The sequence below is a fragment of the Callorhinchus milii genome, unplaced genomic scaffold (genome assembly GCF_018977255.1).
Source record: "Callorhinchus milii isolate IMCB2004 unplaced genomic scaffold, IMCB_Cmil_1.0 Scaffold20, whole genome shotgun sequence".
Lineage (NCBI taxonomy): Eukaryota > Metazoa > Chordata > Chondrichthyes > Chimaeriformes > Callorhinchidae > Callorhinchus > Callorhinchus milii.
The window spans coordinates 8,384,957-8,407,045 of NW_024704761.1; the positions used below are offsets into that span (position 1 = coordinate 8,384,957).

Sequence of the window (22,089 nt, forward strand, 5' to 3'; positions counted from 1 at the left end):
CAACAGATGAAACTGGGCGTAAAAATCTCACTTAAATAAAACCCACGCCAACTCAAAAGGGATTCACTGAGATTAACGCTTTGGTGCTGAAATCCAGGATCAAATACACTTGATTCTTCAAACAGCTGACATTGTTTTCAAATTCTCTACTTCTGTTATCTTCAGAGAAGTGAAGCACCTTATTGCTGAAATAAAAACGTATCACTACCGAAAATGAGATATCTTAGGTTTAAGCTTGGAGCTCGAAGGGGTTTGTTCAGCACAATGTAATTCTCAATAGGAAAACAAGGCAAGAACTCAGAAGAAATTAGGGCAGAGGTCCACATTATTCAAAAGGATATACAATAGTTTTGGTAAATCAAGGTTCAATTTACAATCTACCATAATGTTAATACCCACCATTAACATTTTCAAAAGTGTTTTCTAAATACAGCCCCATTAGTCACAATTAAATTTAGAACAGTTAACACCAAGGAAAATCTTTAATAGAATTACAGAAGTACAGGATTTTATGTTTTGAAGCAAATATAACTGTTAATTACAATGAAATTCAAAAATTAACAGCTTTCTAAACATTGTGTTCCATGTGTAAATGTATAAACCACATTAACAAGTACAAGAAACAAGGTAGCTAGTGGTGCTTACTGCCTGCTCCAAATTTTACACGCAGCCAGGTCTCTGGAGGTGCAGCTGACAGGCATTTTACTGGACAGCCATATTTTCTGCACGTCAAGGCATCATTACAGGAGCAATCAGGAGAATACAGGACACAGCCAAGCACTCTGCACTGCACTGCAACACGCCACCTTACAGCTAACCCGCTTTACAGAACTGCTACACAACTGCGCCTAGTGCACAAAAATACATGAGACAATGAGATTAGTATTGGACTGGAATAAAATGAAAAAAAACATATGCAAAGTCAAAATTTAAAAGATAATTATTTCAGTATACAGAAACATTACAAAACCTGGAAATACATTTCATGCCTTTTACCTTATGTACATATCCAAGCCAAAATGAATCTGAAGTGGAGCATTTCACTAAATTGTAAGAAGTTTAAGTAATAGCAACATAGATGGCACATAACATATAATGAGCCTTCACAGACACTAATTTAAATTCAAGACTTTAAAACTGACAAAAAACCTATTATAAACAATGATGTTATAATAACCTTTTAAGTAGATCACTGCTTATTTTAGGAAGGTCTCTCCATCACTTAAACAGATGGCAAGAGATGGTCTTTCCTGCAAGGCATCTACCGTGTGGATCTTCCAGCCATCTGCAACATCTAGGAGGAAAAAAAAACAAAAAGTTTAAAATGGTGCTAAATGGCACATTACGTGGATTGAAAAGTAATACATATACAATTTTAGAACTGTTACAGTCACACTTAGTGTTTTAAGCCTATAGTTTTCAATCATATTTTCACTTAAATACTGAAGCTGCTATTTTGCAAAGTGTAGCAAAAATCAGAGCATTAAGAAAGTATCCTTCCAAATAATGCTCATCAACTTTTGGTCACAGGTTGGTTCCATGTCACTGCACAGACATCAATATCTGAAGAAAATGTTAGGAACCACCATTAATTTACCCTCTCAATTTGTCACTGGTTTGCATTGCAGGAGCGAAGTATAGAACAGAAAAGCTCTCTTTAAATTGATGGCAGTAGAGCAGGAGAAAGTAGCAAGAACCTCAAATGATAAAGATTCCAGACACTAAAACACCCACCTGTACTAACATGCAAATAAAACAAACTGCATATAAAATAGCTCATGTCCTCAACATTGGTTGTGACTAAGTGACTTAATTCAATAAACTAGATCCTCAATGCTCCTTCAGCATCAATGCTATGAGAAAGCAACCCCCACCAAACCGATCATTTTAAAATAAAATTTAACAACTGACAAAGATTTATAAAGATCTTGACAAGTTTTGCAACACCTCAATAAAAGCGACGTTCTTCATTTGCCTATGTTTTGACACAAAAGAACTGCCAAGTTCACTCATCTGGGTGCAATACCAATTAATTTGGAGCACCACTTCCTATTTTGAAAGCAAAAGCTGCATCAGTGATTGGCCTGGTCACATCTATTCGAAGCCATATCAATTGCCCACACTTGGTATTCACTAGCTGCAAACTTACTCAAACTTCCAAACAAGTTTTAAAAAGTTACTCGTCATCTAAAATGCTTGATAGAAGTGGGATAAAGCTAAGTAAATTTGTAAATTAGAATAGGAAATAGCAAAGAAAACTGACTTAAAAATGGGAACCCAGGGAGAAAAGGCAAGGCAGCACATATATATAGATTTTCTTAAATAGTTGTTTTAAATTTGCTTTGATGGATTAATAATACAACTAACTGGCATTTTAATTTCGTTACAAAAATAAGTTATTCAATTTCCAAATGAGCTGAAATTGTCCAAAAAGCAACCTACAGAGACAGACACATCCTGCTATCAGTCTAAGAGTTAAAAAGAATGTGCTTTCAAAGATTTGCCACCAAAGAATAAACCTATTCAGTTTCTTAAGATTGCTATGATCACACGTTTATTGCAGACAAATTCATACTCTTGCTGTGATTTATCTAGTCCCTTTACTAAGGCTAATAGATTTACAAAGCTTAGACAACCTTTACAGCTAGATAACAATACTCAATTAGCGTACACCATTTTAATGCATTGGCAACCATTGAACCCTTTGAGGACCAGACAAGTTTACTTGCATGGGCACAGCTAGAGTCGACAGCAGCTCCATTTGGATATGATTTTACAAATAATGACTGGTCTGGTTGCACTTATGGTAAGACCATAAGTCTAGAATCATTAGTGTTTAGGGCTTTTGATCAGCTGCTAAAATGCATGTAATTCAGTATTTTAGCCAACCAAAAGCCTTCTTTGTATTTAAAAAATGCTCCCACCTCCAAAATGGGCGGTCAGGGCTGGAAGAAAGAAGAAAAGAGGTAAGTACAAGATTCAAAACACAGCATTAGCAAAAAGGAAAAGGTTAGAAAGGGAAGCTGTGGCAGATTAAGTAAGGCAAAAGAAAATAACTCAAAATAAGGCAGAAAATAGGAGGATAAAAAGGGAGCAAGCACATGTTAAAAGGTTCATTTTAAAATGTTAACATTTCATTTGTGCTGGCTAAATATTAGAGCAATAGGCATTCTGGTATTTTATTACTTAAATATGTATTGTTCACTTATCAATATGTGATTGTAATAATACACAGAACTAACTTGCCTAGGGAAACAGGGATTTATATTTGGTGAGGCAATTTTCCAGATTTCATTTGAAACGAGTGATTTTTTTCAGGTCTATACTTGACTGCTGTCCACCCTTTACTGATGAAAACTTTAAATAGACACTAGAAAACATTAAATGTCATATAAAACATAAAGTGAACCCCAACAGTACAGTAATAGGCATCAATACTTTTGATGCTAGATATCAACAACTGCAGGCCCTGAAATTATGAATACAAGGAGCAATGACCAGCACAACAATTTCAAAAGATGAAGGAAGTAATTGCCAATTAATTTTTGGTTAAGTGAATTACTTGTCGAGTCTGGTCTGTTACTGCCCGAAATACATATAGTTTCTAAACAGATCAGATCTGCATATTATGCAAGATCTAAACAGAAGTAAAACACTGAGTTGAAAAACTCAGAGGTAGAACGTGATAAGCAAAACAAAACTAGGCAACAAAGCAGAGAAATTGTGCAAATAATTAGAGAATAGAAAAATAGAGAAGTGCTGACAGGCTGGAAAGGACATTGACTAGTTTAGCAAAGACTAGCTAATCTAATCTTTCTCTCGGCTACTTGGTATATCCTGCAGAGCCATTAAATATATCCATTATTTAAGTTCCTGTTAGAATACAATCTTTCAGTTTTTAATAACCTTCAAATTGTTTTTTTTATAGTCCAGGGAATGAATTAGAACATAGAAACCGATCCCAATCTGAATAAATTGAACTTCACTCTTATCAGTTCTCAGGGGTTCCAATTCTCATGCCTCCACCCATTTACTGGTGGACACAAGGGAACATAATGATGGTTTAAGCGCAGAAAGAGAACTGTAAAATGCATTTAGATAATGGGATGAGATTGGAAGCTTGGGCCTTGTAGCTGGTACAGAGTACAGAAAACTTCCTTCTGTGTCCTGAGATGCTGCCATTGGATGATAAAGTTATATGTTCTCCCCTCCCAAGTGCAAACTCAGTGAAATAAAACATTTATGAAACTCAGAGCAGCATAAAAAACCCAAACCTTTAAAACGAACAAGACACTAAGTAATCCAATCTTGATGCTCAGGTGACTTTTAAAACTGCACGAGTTCAACTGATGGTTTATACCACCACTCGAATTTCAAATGGATTATCAATCAACTAGTCTTCCATTCACCAAAAACTATACAGTCCTTGACCTTATTCTGTTTCCACACACAGCTACATCAAATTTAGCAGCAAGCTGCTTCCAAAAATGCCATTGCCAATTTGAAACAAAAATGTAGTGTCTGCTCCTAATTCTTTGATTCCAAAAATGAAATCAAACTTCACTCCATTGACCAACTGAATCGATCATTAACCATTGGTCTGAACTACAGTTATGAACTTATAGTTCATATGGATGCCAATGTTTTAAGTGAAGCTCTTTACCTTAAACTTTCAAAAGTTAAATCATCCTCTTCTTCCCATCAGGGGGGCAATATTCAACATTACAGACTCCCGAATTCATTATCCATTTATCCAAAAAGACACCCAAAACCAAATTTGTAATAGCAAGCATTTGGAAAATAACTGTTTTTGAAGATGGAAGAAGAGTCAATATTTTAAAGCCTCCGTACTGAAAACTTTGATGTCAAGAAGAAACAGCCAATAATTCTAAAATTGCATGCATTTTGGAGCAAAAAATAATCAACATGTGCAAGTAATTTTTACTTTCATGCCTGCTCAGATTGTCAGTTAACTTTACTGCATAAAGGCTCCCCAAACATCTAATCATCAAATATTTGATGTTAGAAACCCACATAACCCCATAATTCAGTTTGTAAAACTATTGAAATCTAACTCAGTCAGACCATGTTTAATATTGCAGTTAGGTGAGTTAACCAATCTCCTAAATGACATCCATGGGTATTAATATTCCAGCACCAGTATGAATCAAGAGGAAACAAAACACTTAAATGGCTCGTTTCTAATCAACCAAGGTTACTCTATCATTAACCATATATTTCAGATATCACAGCTCCTTGCAAACATTCAATCTGGGAGCACAATGTATGTGCAACATCGCATAAGAACTCCCCAAAGGCTGAAAAATGCCTTCAGAAGGGTACCTGAATATTCTGACAATTCACCCTAACAGTGGTCAATGTACTCAAGTCCTAAAATGTTCCAGAAACTTCAGCAGTACCCCATGCAAAAACTTGAACAAAACCCACATCAAAGATTTATACATCTTTCTCTCATCTCTACAAGCCCCATTCATTCTACCGTCTACCATAGACAAATTAGAAGACTCATACTCCCATTTAAAGATTAGTCACAAAGATATATAAAACTTAAGGATTATTATTGTAGTTGACAGTTTAAGGAAATACATAGCATATTGGGTTGATGACTTCAAATCATGAATTTCAAGGACTGAGTAAAAATATATCATAATAAATGATTCTTCGTAATATTCAAAGCAACAATGAGTAATTGCAATATCAAAGCTCTTATGCTTTAATATTACAATCAAAAGGAAAACAGTCTTAATGCCCTGAAGACTCTTCATTCGCCTCGCCCACAAAATAGTCAATTCACTTCACAATATATTCTGTGAAACGCTTTGAGACGTTTCGAAGACGTGATAAAGCACTATATCAAATGCAAGGTTTATTATTATTATATAGTAGGCCTTGAAGTTCTGGCAGTACCCCAAATGAGTCCAGAATGAAGAATACGCACCCCCCTTCCCCCAATCTGAAACTACTTGCCTTGAGCAAGTGTACAACAATACTTAATACGACAGCAGGTGTCGACAATCATTCAACTGGGACTGATATCCAGAAAACAAAATGATTGGATCAATGGAGAGGTTTGCTGACTTAGTCTGCATGGACAACTTTCCATCACAAGAGTTCCTTCTCATCAAAGAATAGCTAGCAAATACATAACCGCTAGCTTTAATACAAAATTGTTAAGATAACTTTTACATTAGTATATACACATACACTGTAGCAACTATACAGCAGCTAGCTGTAAATCAAAATCATCATGTAGAACGTCTACATTTATCTGCGTAGAAACGCATCTCACTGAAACCAAATGCTTCCAGAACTTCAAACACCAATGTAAAAGTAGTTAAAACACATGTTTAAATATCACTCACTTTGATGCAATTTACCACATTTTTATGGTGATTCAATGCCATCTTTCTGTGGAGATTTTGTTGGTGTCTTTGATCGGGACTTCGAGCCATGGGACATCCGGGATCCACTTCTGGATCTTGATTGTGACTTAGATCTGGACCGAGACCTGGACTTCGATTTAGACTTCGATTTTGACCTTGATCTTTCAACAGATCTAGACTTTGAACGTGATCTAGAACGGGAATATGAGCGAGATCTGGATCTGCTGTAGCGAGATCTCGACCTAGAACGGCTACGGCTTCTGGATCTTGAACGAGATCGTCGTCGTCTTCTAGGGCTAGAGGCAAGAAACGGTTCCAGTCAGACAAGTTAGATTAAAAAACGACATTGACTGTTAAAACTAAAACATGACAATTATTTACTTGAAGAAAATAGCTTCTATCAAAATACCGTTGGGCACATGTCGTAGATAAGGACATTGGTTACGTTTGCCACAAACCTAAACTACCTCGATAGCTGTATAATGAAACGTTGCACACACCCCTCCCCCCCCTCGACACGAAAACCAAAGCACCCAGGGTCACGGGAAGATAAGATTTTATTTGAAAAACAAGAACTTCGACCCTACCATTGCCTCGTGATTTTAACGGTTGAGATAATCCAAAAAAATGCACTTTTTTCTTGAAAACCTGCCCTTTGTACACCTTGAAACACAAGCGACCCCAGAAACGCACGTGTAAACAAAGACCAACCACACGTCGACTGCAGTTTATCACGGACGCAACCTACCCAAAAAGAAAATGCTTTCCAACTAAACTCATGCTCAGGACCATGGTGTGGGGGGGGGGGAATATATACTTTTCAGTCGCGACAGGAAAGCAGCCAGTCTTATCGTGAAAACTGCAACAATATGTTCAACGTTTAACAAGTGTCTTGGAGTCTTACATTTTTAGGCGTCCCCGAGAGGAGCTTTTTCAACCCAATAAAAAAAAATAGAAATCGCAAGAACAAGAACATCGCAATTTACGAGATTAAACGCTGAACATTTTAAAGATTTAAAATCGAACGCTATTCTTTGCGGGGGGCGGGGGGGGAGGGGGGGGGCGCTTGGAAAAAAAATATCTCCCGCAATAGATTTTTTTTATTTTTTTTTGAAAAAAAAGAAACTGGATTCTGCACCCCACCCCCAAATAAAAATTCACTCGAGTTTTTAAGGGACCGTTCACATCCCAGGTCTGAGCATCTGCGTTCACCACACGGACCACCGATTAATGAACGAAACTCAAAAAAGCTAACCTTCCCGCTTTTATAAGAGCCTCACAACCCTCCCCGTGGGGAGGGGGAAGGGGGGTGGGGATTGGTCGGCGTACGGACAGGACAGTCGACTAACCTCCGGCTTCGCCTGCCGTACGAGCCGCCATAGCGGCGGGACGAGCCTCCTCTCCGGTGGGACTCGGCCGGTCGACCGTATCGAGCCATCTGCACCCTCAGCTCCCTGCCGTCCAGCACCGCGCCGTCCATAGCATCGATGGCGTCCTCGGCGTCTCTCTTGTCGTGGAAGCGGACGAAGGCGAAGCCGCGGCTCTCGCGGGTGAAGCGGTCCCGGGGGATGTAGACGTCGCCCACTTTGCCGTACTTCTCGAACACGCGCTTCAGCGTCTCGGGGGACGTGCGATAGGTCAGGTTATCAACTTTCAACGAGGTCATTCCTTCGATATCAGGCGGCATCCGACCGTAACTCATCGTCGAGTGTTTGGGTTTTGGATTGTCCCCTCTTCTCTCAATCTACCTCTCGTTTTTTTTTAAAAAAAATACAGCCTTATAAACTGTTCCTAAGAGGGGACGGGACAAACGTGGGCTCGACGACTCGCTCGGTGACCCGCCGCAAACCCCGCCACACACCACAATCACAAGATGGCGCCTGCCTACCTGACCCGGAAACATCTCTCCCGCGCTTCACAGAAGGGGGTGGGGCGTGTGGGGGGAGGGGGCGAAAGACCAGATTATTTGCGCATCAGCAAAAAAAAAACCACGTAGTCGACCCACATCCTGATGGTTAACGGTACGGACTTTGATCGCCCCATAAAAGGCCCTGAAAGAAAATAATTCTCTTCACGGGCGATGAAGACACCGGAAGTACATTTTGCCGCCGCGCGGAGCATGATGGACGTTGTAGTTTTCCCCTCCCCCTGCAACTCGGCAGCGCGTGAGGAGTGGGGGAGGGGGGGGGGCGAGTCTGGCCGCCAGCAGCGGCTTTATTGCCCTTATTATTTTGAATAAAGTGTTTTATTAATTTATTGGGGGGGGTGCGCTTTAGGCAGGGCAAGTGACGAGACGAAAATTGAAATACAGCGCTGCGAACCGCTCCAAGTGGCGTTGACGCGGCCTCTGGTGCAGGAGGCGGAGTGGCGGTGGGGGGAGGGGCAGGTGAAATTCAAATCCTAACGTTCGCCGGCGGGCGGTTGGGGCGCTGCGCCTGCGCGCGACGCTTCAGCTCGCGCGGGGATGGGCGGGCGGCGGCGCATGCGCGCGACGCTTCGGGCAGCATCGACGGCGGCGGCGGCGGCCACCAACTCAGGTGCTGGTCAGCTGATCAACGTCGGCGGCCCGCTGCTGTGAGGAAAGTGAGTTCGAGTTTGCAGCCTCTTGAGGGTCGGCGTCGAAGAATCCCTCTCCCGAAACCTTCTTTCCCTTCGGAGATTTGGAGAGAGAGAGAGAAAGAAAGAAAAGGAGAGAGGAAAAAAAAACACAAACATGACGCCGGAAGGGTTAAAACTGACCAATATCCTGATTTTGGGCTTCGCCTTTATGTTCATATTCACCGCTTTCCAGACTTGCGGGAACGTCGAGGTGAGTGAGTGAAGTGACCGACTAACCGCCCTGACTGACTGACTAACTAATAAACTGACTAAACTCACCGACTGCACGAAGAACCCGGGGGGGGGGGTGCGGTGGGTGTGTGGTGGGGGTGTGTGTGTGTGTGGGGGGGGGTGAGGCCAGTTACGGTTTCAGTTACAAATTGATCTGTGTTAAAAGTTTGTTGAACTCTCCTGGGAGGCCTCTTGTTTTTTTTTTAAAAAAAATTTAACGTGAAAACCGCTTAGTTATGGAGATGTTTAAACGTATGAATTTAAGTTGAAATATAACTTAAACTTCTGACGGGAGGGAACGGTCCTCAATCCGCGACAACAACCGCCTGCGTTCCGAGTGGCCGATCATCGGCCTCTCCCTGTGGGTGCAGCTGACGAGGCTGCTTACGGGGTTTTTTTTTGTCGAGAGAAAACACGCCGCGTGTGTGGTGGTGGTGGGTGGGTGGGGGGGGGGGGTTTGGGCAGTGAGTTGCAAATTGTGAGCCTGTTGTGGGGGGGGGAGGGGTTGTCAGTCCAGTCGGTCACTGTCAGTCAGGTGTCCAGAGTCGCCACTCACCAGTGTGTGCGTCCCCAATTCCTGAACTATGTCCACAACAACAACTTGCGCTTACACAGCACTACCCCCACCTCGCACAGGGTAATGTCCCCAGAGCGCTTGACAGTGGGTGGAGCAGCACCCCGAGCCCGTGGGCACGGTGGAAAGAGGAAGGTCTTCGGGCGTGACCTGAAGATCCTGAAGATGGAGAAAGGAAGGGGCAAGGCGGAGGGATAGATGTGGAGTGTTCCAGAATAGGCTACTCTTTCCCCAGAGGGACTCACCCTGCCTGCATAATTCCACGGATGTTAGGTGCCAGTTGTGAAAGCCAGGGTTGGCAATCACAAGTTGAACCGGCTAAAACCGTGAACACGGGTAAGCTTCCAGCAAGACCATCCTAGCTGTTGGGACTTTAGCTTTAGGGTTAACAAGAGCATATATCGTTTTTGGAAGGGGCGACCCAGCCACCTCGTCTGACAAATGCTCCTCCAATTCCTTCTAGCAGACCTTATTAGATGGATAACTGGTACAAGGAAGATGTTGCCAGCCACATGGTGAGCAGCACAATCTTTTTGACCGTGCCTTTGGTCACCTCCTTCCTCCTCCCCCTGGCTCGGCCCCGGGATCCGTTACTGTGAAGCGATCTGAGACGCCATCCGGCGTGGAGGGCGCTATATAATTCCAAGTTGTTGTTGTTGTGTAAGTGCATTGCTGCCATCCTTCTGACTACAGACTTGGCACACACACCCTCACCGATAGAGCAGTAATTCCATAAGGTGAAGTGAGGAACATCAGCAGTAGCATTGCATACCAATCAAGGTAGACACTAGGCCCATTTCATTTGGTGATGTATTCACCACAAAAATTATTACACCAGTATGATATGTTTCGTATGTTTGGTATACAGATGTGTGTGTGTGTATATATATATATATATGAAATATATAGGATAGTAACTCATTGAGAAATTTCCTGGTATTGATGACAAGATTGTATCGATTCTTTTTTTCCACAGCAAACTGTTATCAAAAGTCTCAATCATACTCGATTTAAGGGGAGTGGATATAACAGGTATTTTGTTGCTTTTCACCCTTTTCTGATAATTGTGGTACTGTAAATCATGATAATTATTTTATACGACAATATTCACAAACTATTCCTATGTGTGTTTACATAGAGCATGTTTACATAGTATTTGCAAAGTGTTGGAAAATAACTTAATATCTATATATTTCATTTTACTAATTCCAATATATTTCTCTTGAAGCCTTGCCATAATTTATGGTGTATTTTCTGCCTCAAATCTGTTGGCTCCATCGATTGTTGCTGTTATTGGACCTCAACTTTCCATGATCTTCAGTGGATTCATTTACAGGTAAAGTAGTCAGATCATGAACTCATTTTCTTTTTTAGTCTGTGGTTTTCATTCTGTTTTCCTTGCTGGTTCTTTCTGTTTGCGTACAAGTACCTCAAAAGAAATATAAAAATATATTAGTTATGGAAATGTTTAAATATATTAATTTAAGTTGAAATATAACTTGTACCTCATATACTCAGTAATTGTGCACTGAATAAACAGGCGGGTCCAGCCATTTCATTATTACATCCTTGATTTTAAATTGGGTTAAATTAATTTGATTTATTAATTAATTTGAATCTGTTGCTCCTTTGTAATTCACCAGTCTGAATAGGACACGGGATGGCTGAGGGGGTGAGTCTTTGGTTTACATCTACGTAAGGATTATATACTGGTTTGTTGCTTCATATTATTTTGGCTGAATGGAACAGTATTCCCATTTGTGAAATGCATTTTGGGCATTAATCGGTCAGAAATCGTATGGGTTCAGATAATAAAACTATTTATTCCAAAAAAGCACCTTTAAATGGAGCTTTAGACAAATGTTTTCAACAGTGTATTTTTTTTGCCCATCTCGGTGAGATTACAAGTTGTGGCCAGTTTTGTCTTGTGGACTCCTGCTCACTACGAACGATCAACAATTGCTTCAATATGACAGAGTGGGGGGGAGCTACTATCAAAATCAAGGCATCAGAGCTAAAAGGACGATATGCTAATTCATTGCATCACTTAATCTTGCCTTGCTTTTTTTAAAATCTGTTCTTGACATAAACCTGTTCGCACTTAAAGAATCTTGATCTGAAACGCGTCTCCATTGTCTTTCAGTGCTTATGTTGCAGTTTTCATTGAGCCGTACACTTGGTCCTTTTACCTAGCTTCAGTCATTATTGGGATAGCAGCTGCAGGTAAGAAATGTCCTGTTTTTTTTTAATTTCTGGTCATAAGCGATACAAATGCAACTAAGTGAGGAAGGATACTTTGTGCATTGTGTTGGCCAATAAGTCAAACCTTCCATTTCATGAATTGACGTAATACAAAATCAACATAGGAATCAGGGGTAGGCCATTCGGCCCCTCGAGGCTGCCTCGCCATTCAATGAGATCCTGGCTTCTAACTTAATTCCATCTGCTCACCTTATCCCCATATCCCTTAATTCCTCTATCCTTTAGAAACTTATAAATCTCAGTCTTGAGTATGTTCAAGGACTGAGCATCCACAGCCTTCTGGGGTAGAGAATTCTATAAATTCTATAAATAGTGAATTTATAGAATTCTCTACCCTCTGAGCGAAGAAGTGTTTTCTCAACTCTGTTCGAAAAGCTGACCCTTAATCTTAAGACAGTGACCCACTAGTTATAGTCTCTCCTACCAAGGGAAACAGTCTCACAGTGTCTACTCTGTCAGGCCCCCATAAGAATTCTACATGTTTCTACAAGATCACGACCTAATTCTTCTATATTCTCTAGAATATAGGCCTCGTTTACTCAACCTATCCTCATAGGTCAACCCCCTCATCCCAGGAACTAACTAGTGAATCTACACTGCGCCTCCTCCCCTCTAAGGCGAGTGTGTCCTTCCTTAAATAAGGAGACCAAAACTGCACACAATATTCTAGGTATTGTGAATAAATAACACTCATGGAGGAAGAAACTGAAATTAATTTCCTTTGATAGAGTCCTATGTAGTCTTTGATTAAAATGTACTGTTTGCACATTATGTCTATCTTCTGTTATTTTACCCACTGTTTATCTGGAAATTTAATGTGAGATAGCTACAGGCCCACAGTGTTTGAGATGGGAATAGAGTCATTACTCATTAACCATGATCGATCGTGTAATACAAAGCTCATTGTTCAAATGGTCTGAAGCGCATCTTCTTATTAAATTATGAAGCCTAAGAATACTACACATTTGTGGCATGGCAATTGTAGATTTGTAATTCAACTTTACATCAATGGATAATATTTTGTAAAGTTCCCTTGGATTCTCGTAGCAAATTTAAACTGATTTAAATGTATTACTAGAATGGTAGAAGACTAGCCCAAAATAGTTTTGTAACTTTTCTCTCTGTTGCTTGATTTTTTTTTTAGTGCTTTGGACAGCCCAGGGCAACTGTTTGACGATAAACTCAGATGAAAACACCATTGGAAGGAACAGTGGCATATTTTGGGCGCTCCTACAATTTAGGTATTTATGAAAAGGATGCGCTTTCGCTAAATTAGAATGAGGGTTCAGATGATCCAAAGTGAGATTAGTAAGTGTTTCTTTGCACAGAGAGGCATAAATAGAATCAGTTTATCTAGCCTCTCTGCACTGCCACAGAAGGCATAGATAGAAACAGTTTAAAAGGAAGTAGATATTTTGCCCCCAAATATACAATCAATTCACTTTAAAGTGTATTCTGTCAAGCACTTTGAAATGTCTAGAAGACGTGAAAAGCGCAGTATCAAATGCAAGTATTATTTGAAGTAAGAAGGTAAGTGAAACAAAAAATAGGAGTAAAAGATCTGCCTTGATCTAATAAACTGGCAGAGCAAGCTTGGTGGGCTGAATGATCTCCTTTTTCTAACTGAAATGCTGAATTGTATGGCATTTATCTAACCATTGGGCACCGTTCATTCAGAATTAGAGTTAATACTTTATTTTTTTTCTCCAGTCTTCTTTTTGGAAACCTCTATATATATTTTGCTTGGAAAGGAGAAAAACACATTTCAGGTTAGTACTGGCAATTGAATCTTAACATTGTTTCGTTCCAGCACATTATGCTTAATAAGCAGTGCTTAATGAACTCTCATATGTGAGTGAAGTTTTCTTGTATTTGTGCAGAGTTAGCTGACGTGAGAGTTGCAACAAAATCCTGTTTAAGCGCTTTTGGACGTTAGCCCGCGTGAAGGGTGCTATATAAATGCATGTTGGTTTTGGATATCCTGAGGATCAAGAATTATATTTAACATTGTGGGATTTCCTACCATGTCCACTTTGCCTCTTAAAAGATGCATGACAGCAAACATTGCACATGTGTGATGTTTTCTTGTCCTGGACAAACGAACGTGTTTGCTTTACCTACTTTCCCAGTTATAGTATCCAACATTCTTTGCTTCTGGAATAAAACCCAATTTTCATTATTTCTGCTAACTACTGTTTTTGTAGTTGTGCATTAATTGTTTTGTGTTCATTTACTTTTCTCTTTTGAACTGCAGATCATGACCGCAGGACAGTTTTTATTGCGCTAACGGTGATTAGTTTGGTGGGAAGCCTTTTGCTGTTCCTTATAAGGAAACCCAACTCTGCAGTTTTGCTGTGTACAGATGAGCCAATGTCTGATGAGGATACTGAAAACATACTTTTGTAAGTTCTCTTCAGATGACATTCATTGTTCAAAACATCTAGACTACTGAATATTTTTTTTTGCATTTCAAATTGGCTGCCGTGTTTCACCCACAACATATGCAGTCAATTCACTTTACAGTATAATCTGAAGCGCTTTGAGACACTTCGAAGATGTGATAAGGCGCAATATCAAATGCAATGATTATTTATTATTATTTCTACACTTGACATTGGTGACTGTCAGTCTTATTGTGTATATCTGTGAATACGCAATATATTTCTATATCACAGTACATTTCTATTTCTACAATTTGAGGTGTTCTGTTGACTGCAATATCACTATTGTAATAACCTATTTGCACACTTCCAAACCAGATCATTTCTCACAGTTGAAGTAAATGAAGAATGTATCAGGTAATAGTAAATCTACTTGGTCACGGTAAACAGTATTTTGTTTGGCATTCCGGGTAGCATTCATACTTTCAGCAAAATGTCAATTTGTGTACCATTCTGTGAATTCAGTGCATGTAATTTAGAAGTTTAAGAAGAAAATTGCAGGATCAGACAACCTAACTTTTACAAAGCTTATCCACAACAATGCATTAATCAGATGACCACAGTTAAAAGTATTGCTTTATGTTGTGCACAGAGGGAAAAGGCTGTACTTTAATTGAATTGATCAGTAGTGCAGTAGTCCCCAGTCCTTGCCAGACTGCACTGGCCGCCTATCCCAGAGAGGATCGACTTCAAGATCCTCACCCTCATATTCATGTCTCTGCACCCCCTCTACCTCTCCGACCTCCTCTCCTCAAAACAGCACCCGTTCCCTTCGTTCCTCCGAGTCTGGCCTCCTCCTTGTCCCCTGAGTCCTCCGCTCCACCCTCGGCGGCCGTGCCTTCAGCCACTATGCCCAGAGGCTCTGTAACTGCCTTCCTAACTCCCTTCGTCTCGCTCCCTCCCTTCCGATTTTCAGGTCTCTGAACACCTTTTCGACTTCGCCTTTGGTCACCATCCCCCCCTCCCCCCGGCTCGGTCCTGGGATCCGAAACTGTAAAGTGCTCTGAGACGCCGTCCGGCGGGGAGGGCGCAATATAAATCCAAGTTGTTGTTGCTTTATGTCTTTTGTTCATTATTGGGGTTTATCAATACTACTGTTTACTTACGAATTGACAATGTTTTTCCTTGTTTACAGATCTCAAAGGGGAGGATCGAAAGCGTTAGATGCATTCAGTAAGTGAACGTTCACGTCTACAATTATTGGCAATATTTTTTATCCACAATTTTTTTATATGTGCTAACTGATGCATTCTTTTGGTAACAGAAGTTCAATCCAGTTATTCTTCACCAAAGAAATGCTGCTTCTCAGTGTTTGTATTGCATACACAGGTGAGCTCATCCCTCAAACTATCTTATAAAGATACTGGAGTAAATGTTTAGTCTACATTTTACATGGCAAAGTAGAAGTAATTTTGCAGTACTTTAACCCATTGCTTTGCAAGAAACTATTTTCTTTATGGTGCAGTAGCAACATAAATTGATATCTAAAGGATAATATTGCTGTATAATTTTACAAATATTTTGCTCATGGATTACATTTCCACAAGGGTTAGCTCGGAAAGTTTATTTCAGGCCTCTAGCATAATTCACTGTTATGATCTGAAATTTGGTATGTAGGGAATTGCAGACCAAATCACCGTGGTAAACCCAGTGAGTTGCCCAAGGCTTCCATTTCAGAAACCTGTTATCATTGGGATGTAGTACCTTATATCAGTGGCAAGAGTTGCTAACATTGTTTAGAGCTTCAGATTGGGGAGAAGAGTCTAAATAATAAGATGGTGATAATATTTATATTGTTTTCTTTGTAGGCCTTGAATTAACCTTTTTTAGTGGTGTCTATGGAACCTCTCTGGGGGCAATGAACCAGTTTGGGGATGAAGCCAAAAGTATGGTTGGATTAGCTGGCATCTTTATTGGCGTTGGAGAAATCATAGGTTTGTAATCTTATTTGAACTGGTATTTATAGTTCAGTTTATTAAGTGGAATTGCACTGCATTTTTATTTTTCCACATGTTTTTATTTCTAGGTGGAGGAACCTTTGGTTTGTTCAACCAATACCATAATTTTGGGAGAAACCCTATAGTTCTTCTGGGTTTATTGACGCATGTTGTCGCCTTCTATTTGATATTCCTGAACGTACCTAGTGTAGCACCAATCGTATCTGAGGAAGGAACTAATGATATTGCATACTTATTTCCAAGGTGAGTCTTTGTTTTGTCTAAACAGAATTAGGTTGCAGGTCAATTTGACTTCCAAAGATTGCTTTATCAGGACCTATGTGTGGCGTATTTCAGCTACATTTTATTGAAAAGGAATAAAATAAATAAAATGAATTCAAATAAAAAGGAATGGCTGAAGGCCATTGTGGGGAAATTCCTGCCAGTTCTTTGGGTGTGTGCCCCAAGAGACTTCCAAGATCAGACTACCTTTTAATCATGTTAAAAGAAAGTAATGCACTAAACTGGCTCTAAAATATTTTTTTATCTTGCAACTTTTACACAATAGCAATTATAAGTCTTACAGAATTAAAATGATGGATAGGTACTGTATAGAGTTTGATATAGATTCTTCATTCACTATTGACTCTTCTCCCCTCTCTTCCTCCTTCCCTTCATTTTTTTCTCACCCCCGCCAGCAAAGCGATTGCTGTAGTTTGCAGTTTCCTTCTGGGATTCGGTGACAGCTGTTTCAACACACAGGTCATCAGCATTTTGGGGTTTATGTATTCCCAAGAAAGTGCTTCTGCATTTGCTGTGTTCAAGTTTGTCCAAGTAAGAATGAAAAGCGCTTTGAGGCATCTTCCCGACATGAGGCGCTATATAAGTGTATATTGTACTGTATTATAAAAGCTTTTTAGTGCAGTGTTAGCAGACAGCTTTTGTTTAGTTATAAAGTGGAGCTAGGTTTGAATATATCTCTTATAACATTGTTAATTTCATACAAAATAACATTTTTATCATGTATATTAAAGCTTGGGTTTACTTTTTTCCAGTCTATCTGTGCCGCGATTGCATTTGGCTACAGCAATTATCTTCTACTTCAGTGGCAACTTCTTATCCTGGTGCTGGTTGGATTCCTTGGCACAGTATCCTTCTTCCTGGTCGAGTGGAAGGCAGAGGCTATTTCCCGTGGCACTGATTACGATCGCATTTAATTAAGAAGATGGCATCCGACGGATCCAATTGAATGCAAACCTATTCAATTTTGCCATACATTTTTTGCGAGTAATAATTTTGCTAACTTTATGGATGGTGGTCCCTAAAATTTTAAAACCTGACTTTACTTTGTTGTCCAACATCATGTTGCAAGATGAAATTAACTGGAGGAGATATCCAAGGAAGTTTAATGATGCCTCAAAATGTTAAAATTCAGCACTTTTCTAAACTTCCGAAATTTCAGGTAGCCAATTGAACTTATTGTATAGAAGTAATTTTGGATACTGTTTGTGTAAATTTCTGAGATGGTGGCGAAAAAGGATTTTATTGCTGGCTGAACAGTTTCATGTCAAAAGATACTGCATTTGAAACTTGTACTTAGATTATTGCAAAGTATTTGTATTTTTCTTTTCACACTTGGGCTTTTCAGAATTTTTTTTTTTCTCCACCTTTCACGGCGGGAGGACATGCCGAGGTGCTGAACAGTCAGGGGTCAGGACCCAAGCGTCGGGAGCAGGGTTGGGATGAGGGAGGGCAGAGAGGGTAGGAGGGTGGCTGAAGGCACAGTCAGAATGGAGTAATATTTCATATTAGTTTCTAGTATGAAAGGGGATCTGTATTTGAAACTTCATTTTTATTTCACCAAGTTAGGTTTGGTATAATAAAGCCTTTATAAGGCACTTGATTATAACGTGGGTCCCAGGAACTCACTTACCCCAAATCAATTCAAATTCAGGTACCAGCTCCAATGGCACTTAAAATCATCGTGTGCAGAAATTAGCATCACCTGCAACCTGTTGAACTGAATATTGGCCATTTTGCCAATTTGTGCCCTGATTGGAGGTTTGATGCACATGAGTGCAGGAGTGCTGACCAGCGATCACACCCCATTATAACCCAGTTGGAATTTTGTAAACTTCCAACAGCTCCGGTATAACAGGGCTTCACTGTAGTATTTTACTGATCTACGCTTATTGTTTAAACTAGCTGTACCTGTTGCAGATTCGCTTGCAACCAAAGGATCCAATATGGAATGTAGATTGACACAGGCATTTCATCTTTATACTCCTCTGGGAGGACTCGGCGCTTTACAAATTTTGTTGTTGTTGCCGCGGCTTAGCTTTGCCTGTGTTCTTATTTTGTTCCCGCCGCTTGGCTATATGCTCGCTCTGTGCTGCAGGGTGCCACAGCGCCACAGTCAGCCGGCCTGGCCGCCCGGTGAAACCGCGGTGCGTGGGTACATAGGTGCTCTGGGACTCACGGTGCCACAGTGCCATTTTGACTCAGTGGCTACCAGGTGTAACTGCAGTACAAAACGCAAAACTGAAAATAACTCATGAGCGAAAACAAATATGCCCGTGTCACTCTCAGATGCAAGGCCTTTCCGATGAGGTATAAATCATGTGTCTACGGCAATCGGATAATGAGATCCTTCTTGAAGCGCAAACAGACATTGCCGTTTTATTAGTATGTATATATGTATGTATATATATGTGAACAGAAGATAAATGTCCACAAACCACGATTGTTTGTGGGACCCTGCTGTGTGCAATTGGCTGCCGCGTTTTACCCACAAAATAGTCAATTCACTTTACAGTATATTCTGCGAAGCGCTTTGAGACGGCTCGAAGATGTGATACAGCACTATATCAAGTGCAAGTGTTATTATTATAAAGACCACAAGTGCTATACCTAAGAGTTTCATTTAATTAAAATGTTTCTCTTACCTGTCAATTTAAGAGCTATTGAGAATTTCTTTGTTTAGATTTACTGCTCTGATTTTATGGCCTGTAAAATAATATTTATGTTTTTTGTACAGTATTCATCTTCAATAATCCCATATTGCATCAAACCACACACTAGGCACCCGGGAGCCGAGGATATGAATCCAGCTCATACAGTTGGTTTATTCCATAAGAACGGATCAAACTAATGTGAGATCAGCCAGCTTGATGTCTACACCAGTCCTACATGTTCAGAATTGAGCCACAAGTGTTTGAGTTGGATACTGATTTGAATTCAGTTGAATAGATTCTACAGACTTTAAGACCACAATGTCGGTCTATTTTTGTAATGGAATTCTAACAGATTGTATAATTACGCAATTGTTTAGAAGTGCGCCTCCTGACTATTTACAATAGAAGGTTAGTGAATTAATAGAGGGATATGAATTTTGTTTAACTTTTTGACTGCTGATCCAGGGGACTGACTTGACCAAAATGTCATTGATTAGCAGTGGTGAATTCTCAAACATGTTTTATTTCCAGTGCTCTAATTACAGAATGAGCATTGCCTTCTAAATTTAAAGCTTCAACCACTTTATTTTGACCACTTGGTTTAGTGGTATCAGTAATTTACTATTTTTTTAATAGACTTTGTAAAATATTTTTAAAATTAAGATGGTCAGTTGGCATTTTCTTTGTCATGGGGACCAGTGTTGCATATTTGTTTTCTTTCAGTCCAATATGCAAATATTTTGAGAGTTTTTTGGATCCATATTCACCCACAAAATACACAATCCCTACTTTGAGACGTCTCGATAACGTGATAAGTCGTTAGGTCAAATGTAAGAATTATTATTATTAATGTGTACCACAGGAGAAAAGCACCAGTAGATTCTTAGATAATGGGGGAGATGAGCTAAAGGGCAAGAATTTTTTAAATATTGTAAAAACAATCGATTTTACTGCTTCAGTTGTGAATTCACCATTCCTGGTAGCTTCTTTTGCAACGATGGGTTCTTCTGCCAGCATTGTACCAATGTGCAATGCTCTTCAAATCACTGTTTTGTAAGGCAAAATATGGGTCGTGCCCAGTTATCATTGTAGTGATTATTAGTGACTATTTTCATGCTTACTCTTGGGTTTTGGACAGATAACGATTAACATTGATCTTTTAAATTGGATTTCAAGCATAAGTGGGCTCAAGACTTTTTATTCAAATGTTTGGTTATCCAGCTTACCCTACGCATTCACACTGATAAACTATAAATGCACCATAGATTTGGCATTAGATCAGGCCTGTGTGTGCACCAATGTATTAATCACCTTTTATTCAGATAGAGGCAAAATGGCCTTTATATTGTACTCACTGCATTGGAAACATGGATATCCAAATGTTGCTTCATGTTGAAGCTCTTGTAAATGGGTGCTTGCTTCTGTGACACAGTATTGTGGTACAAAGCTGTCAGTCTAAACTGAGACCTGTACCTCAAATCAAAGTTATCTGTTGCTGCTTTTTGGATCAACAAACTTTCGAAATTTCAGTAAGAAATGTGTTTGATGTGAAAGGGATCAGGAATATCATGTTCACAAAATCTCGAACATTTTGGTATAAAAATTTGTATGATGTGAAAAGGATCGGGTGTTATCTTGACTTAAAATGTCTTTTGTCATCTGATTGCATTGGGATTTGGTGTCATGCGACACTAACTGATTTGGTAGGCTGTTACTAACGTTTCCTAAGACTTACAAAACTACATGATAGCAGAACACGCATCCCAATCCACGTGATGTTGAAGAGCAAAGTGCAATATTATTTATTTTGCCATTCTATTTGTTTCAATTTAAAATAAAGGTAATTGTATCTCACCAGGTGCGTCTGCTTTTTCGAAAATAGTTTTGACAAAAGTAGCATTTTCATTCATAAGACACGTGTTTTATCTGAGCTCGGAAGGTGTCGCGCTGGAATTCTTAAGTACAAAGATCACGTCCACTATTGTGTTTGTTTCCACTATTTGTTAGACAATATGTTATTTTAAGGGGGGATGTAAAATGTAACCGATTTTAATCGTTCAAAGGGTATATGTCAGAATAGGAACAGGAGTAGGCCAGTCAACCCCTCGAGCCTGTTCCGCCATTCTATTCACGTCATGGCTGATCTGTAGCTTGAGAAAATATTGAGTTTACACCCATTTTAAAACTAGTCTGAGGTAATGCCTCTTAGGCTGTAGCGAGGTTTGCTTTATTCAATCAGAGCTTTTGTCAGTTTGGCTTAGATGATCGCATCCTTGTCTCTGGGTGAGGAGTTTCTCATTGAAGCTTTATGCCAGGATGTGAGATCATAAGATATTGGCTGAAACTCTGCCAGTGCTGCACTTTTGCAGCTATTAATATCTGAAGCAATAAATAGAGCTCTTATTTGATCTGGCGACTCCTGCTGTTCCAAAAGTTTTTGGTGATCTGTGATTAATATTCCTCCCTCATTTGGCACCCAAAATATTAATTGGTCATCTCGTTGCTCTTTGTGGAATGTTAATAGTGCAAGTTAACAGCTACATTTACAGACATTAAAAAGTCACTATTTGTTAAAAACGTATCTAATTGCATGGATTGCTTTTGAGGCATTTTGAAAGGCGCTATATTAAATGCATTTTCTTTGCCAGTTAAGGGAAATGACTTGCTTGGGATCATCTGAGAAGATTA

At 39.7% G+C, this 22,089-nt stretch overlaps 2 protein-coding genes across 3 annotated transcripts; one reads left to right on the forward strand and one right to left on the reverse strand.

The window, feature by feature from the left end:
• Nucleotides 1–463: 463 nt before the first annotated feature.
• LOC103175460 (serine/arginine-rich splicing factor 2) lies at nt 464–8,311 on the reverse strand. 2 transcript variants are annotated; one of them, XR_006085625.1, is made up of 4 exons: nt 7,754–8,295; nt 6,384–6,700; nt 1,178–1,294; nt 464–848 (listed from the first exon to the last, which is right to left on the reverse strand). XR_006085625.1 is itself a non-coding variant. In XM_042342519.1 (3 exons), the coding sequence occupies exons 1-2, from the start codon at nt 8,104–8,106 to the stop codon at nt 6,406–6,408; spliced, it is 648 nt and encodes a 215-aa protein (XP_042198453.1). In that variant the 5' UTR covers nt 8,107–8,311; the 3' UTR covers nt 464–1,294; nt 6,384–6,405. The 2 variants fall into 2 exon arrangements, 1 of the variants encoding a protein (XP_042198453.1); XM_042342519.1 differs by having other exon boundaries at nt 464–1,294; nt 7,754–8,311.
• A 597-nt stretch (nt 8,312–8,908) lies between these two features.
• Nucleotides 8,909–21,015, forward strand: mfsd11 (major facilitator superfamily domain containing 11). The gene is made up of 13 exons (XM_042342412.1): nt 8,909–9,213; nt 10,784–10,839; nt 11,036–11,143; nt 11,951–12,030; nt 13,214–13,310; nt 13,780–13,838; nt 14,324–14,471; nt 15,646–15,687; nt 15,778–15,839; nt 16,319–16,444; nt 16,537–16,711; nt 17,146–17,281; nt 17,503–21,015. Exons 1-13 carry the CDS (start codon nt 9,118–9,120, stop codon nt 17,662–17,664), a joined length of 1,347 nt encoding a protein of 448 aa, XP_042198346.1. The 5' UTR covers nt 8,909–9,117; the 3' UTR covers nt 17,665–21,015.
• The last annotated feature ends 1,074 nt before the right edge of the window (nt 21,016–22,089 follow it).

Coding starts and splice junctions, on each gene's coding strand:
- LOC103175460 (XM_042342519.1), bottom strand. CDS start 8,106: ATGAGTTACGGTCGGATGCCGCCTGATATCGAAGGAATGACCTCGTTG. Junction 6,701..7,753: donor TACGGCAGGCGAAGCCGGAG/GTTAGTCGACTG, acceptor TCTTGCCTCTAG/CCCTAGAAGACGACGACGAT.
- mfsd11 (XM_042342412.1), top strand. CDS start 9,118: ATGACGCCGGAAGGGTTAAAACTGACCAATATCCTGATTTTGGGCTTC. Junction 16,445..16,536: donor TGGCGTTGGAGAAATCATAG/GTTTGTAATCTT, acceptor TTTTATTTCTAG/GTGGAGGAACCTTTGGTTTG. Junction 17,282..17,502: donor CTGTGTTCAAGTTTGTCCAA/GTAAGAATGAAA, acceptor ACTTTTTTCCAG/TCTATCTGTGCCGCGATTGC.